General features: G+C 33.6%; 1 protein-coding gene across 4 annotated transcripts in view; it reads left to right on the plus strand.

Moving 5' to 3' along the window:
* The window catches only part of LOC106871753 (uncharacterized), a 43,808-nt gene extending 41,447 nt beyond the window's left edge, over window positions 1–2,361 (plus strand). For all 4 annotated transcript variants that reach the window (XM_014918383.2, XM_052968164.1, XM_014918384.2 and 1 more), the window contains exon 4: window positions 1,954–2,361. In XM_014918383.2, coding sequence (XP_014773869.1) covers window positions 1,954–2,111 — 158 coding nt within the window. In that variant the 3' untranslated portion in view covers window positions 2,112–2,361. The remainder of the gene's footprint in view (window positions 1–1,953) is intronic.
* The last annotated feature ends 116 nt before the right edge of the window (window positions 2,362–2,477 follow it).

Here is a 2,477-nt window from a genome sequence, read left to right on the forward strand (position 1 = left end):
TGTGGTATTGTCCGTACAACTCAAAGTAAGGTGAATAAAATCAAAATAGCAACAGGATAGCAACAGGATAGCAAGAGGTATTGCAGTGCGACCGTTTCAAGTGACTCCATTTAATTGAACAATACAATCATTACATCAGTTTAAATCCGGGGCTATCCTCAGCTGCATAAATAAGTAAAAAATTTTAATCAGTTGAACACATTAATATAATTTTACTTAAATTCTCTAATAGAGCAAGAAGAGGGGAAAAGTCCATGTTGCTACTAATGAAGCTCAAAATATACTACACTTCTAAAAACTTATGAAGTTTGTTAGGGCCATAGCTTGTAAAGGATTGTGATTCATTTTTAATTTATTAGTCTTTTTTATCAACTACCAAATCTAAGGCTAGAGGACAATGTCTGTTTAGAATGGATAGACGGAGTGAGTTGACAGTTTATAGTTGAGTATGGTCATAAATATTGTCGTGATTTTAAGAAATGTGTAAGTAATTGTCTATAAAGAAGGCTGTAGGGGAAAACCCTAAATCAAGATGTTAATTACCAGTTAAAGGGGCAAGACGCTAATAAAACCTAGGATGTTAATACAGAGGAAATTATCATGGGGTACAATGGATGATTGTATATAAACAATATTGTTATATTGTATGACGATAAAATTTAAGATTACGAAAAATGATATTATAACCAGAATAGATAAACTGTGTATATATAGCAATTTTCAACATTAAAAAGGGAAGATTATATAGAATTAGTTTAATATTCATTCCTGTACTTAATTATTTACTTATAAGGTGGTTTTCTATAAAGATTGCTCTGGATATTTACTTATAGAATACTGGGGCAATAAATCATGCTCTCTTTATATTAATTGTAAGCTAAGAATCAGAAAAAAATCAGAAAAATAAGTTGTGCACAAATACGTACTCATATTTAACTATGTGCACACAAGCAAATATACACAAATATTTGTAATTTATTATGGATATGCTATAATCAACTCTTCTAGACTTAAGTAACTAGAAAGTTTATATTTCTCTTTGAGAACATTAATAACTAGATTTAGGGTTTTTTTCCCTCTTCTTGCTCTATTAGTGAATTTAAGTAAAATTATATTAATGTGTCCAACTGATTAAAAAAATTTGTTTATTTAAGCAGCTGAGGATAGCCCTGCATTCAAATTCATGTAATGGTTGCATTGTTCAATTAAATGGAGTCGCATGAAACGGTCGTACTGCATCACCTCTTGATATCCTGTTGCTTATTTTGAGATAGATAGATAGATAGATAGATAGATAGATAGATAGATAGATAGATAGATAAACACGAAGGAGTGCTGAGAAGTTCCTGGCTTTGGGTAAAAAAATATAGGAGGATCAGTGAATTATGATTTTATTCAACATATTCCCCTCTCAGATCCACACACCTATTGCAGCGCTCCTTCAATTTGTCTAAACCCTGTGAAAGAACTCGGGAGGTTGAGCCTCCAGCCAGGCCTTTCACGATACCACTAAAGCCATGAGCTTTTCAACATCCCCTCGTATCCAGCTAGGGAGTTAATCCTACGACGAATCGACGCTTCGTTCAGGAGTGAGGGAGTATTGTAATCTGTCAGTCAGTCGCACGCCATTCAAACCGGGTCTTATGAGTCTTAGGGCTCGTGACAGACTTAAGTCGTACGGCTGCTGCTGCTGATGATGATGATGATGATGAAGAGGAGGAGGAGGATGCAGTTGTTGTTTATAAGTATGATGACGATGATGATGGTTCACAACTCAAGTCGTTCTGCTTCATTAGGTATAGACAAAAATGTAACTGGCCCAATGAGTCAGAATGTCACGTGTGTTGCCGTCGGTGTTTCATAAATGTTTCATTGGTTTCTTTTTATTCTTAAATTTTTGAATAATTTTACCTTTTTCTTTTCTTTTTTTTTCTTTTTCTTTCATTCCCCCAGGATTCGCTGGTTTGGATAATATGGATGTCATGACCTCCGTTTTAGAGCATACTCGGCAAAAAGACACCTCCATGGACTTAAGGAAAATACGAAATCATAACCCACCTCTACATTTGTCTCCGATGGATGTCCGCCGGCTGTTGGAAGCCGGCAAATAAGGATGATTACTTAACATGATAGTGACAGAAATACTTGGCAAATGTTTAGAATATTTTCTTTTTCCTAGAGTCTCTCACTACAAATTGGAGGATCTGAAGCCACATTTTTTAAATCTTCTCTCTGTATGAAATTTCATTCCATTACAATTTACTATGTACTAGCGTCTGATAGTAAACATATCAAAGCAAATATATTGAAACTTTTGCAATTTATCCAAGGTTTAAAATTAAAATGTTCAAAGCAAATGTATGCTGTGTGTTTATTTTTATTATTATTTCATTCCATTTGTAATTCTGTGCTTTTCTTTGTTCATTAATCAATCGTTTCAAACTTTTTGTTTTTGTATTGTATTTTGTATTTTCATA

Source organism: Octopus bimaculoides, chromosome 5 (genome assembly GCF_001194135.2).
Source record: "Octopus bimaculoides isolate UCB-OBI-ISO-001 chromosome 5, ASM119413v2, whole genome shotgun sequence".
In the NCBI taxonomy this organism is placed as follows: Eukaryota; Metazoa; Mollusca; class Cephalopoda; order Octopoda; family Octopodidae; genus Octopus; species Octopus bimaculoides.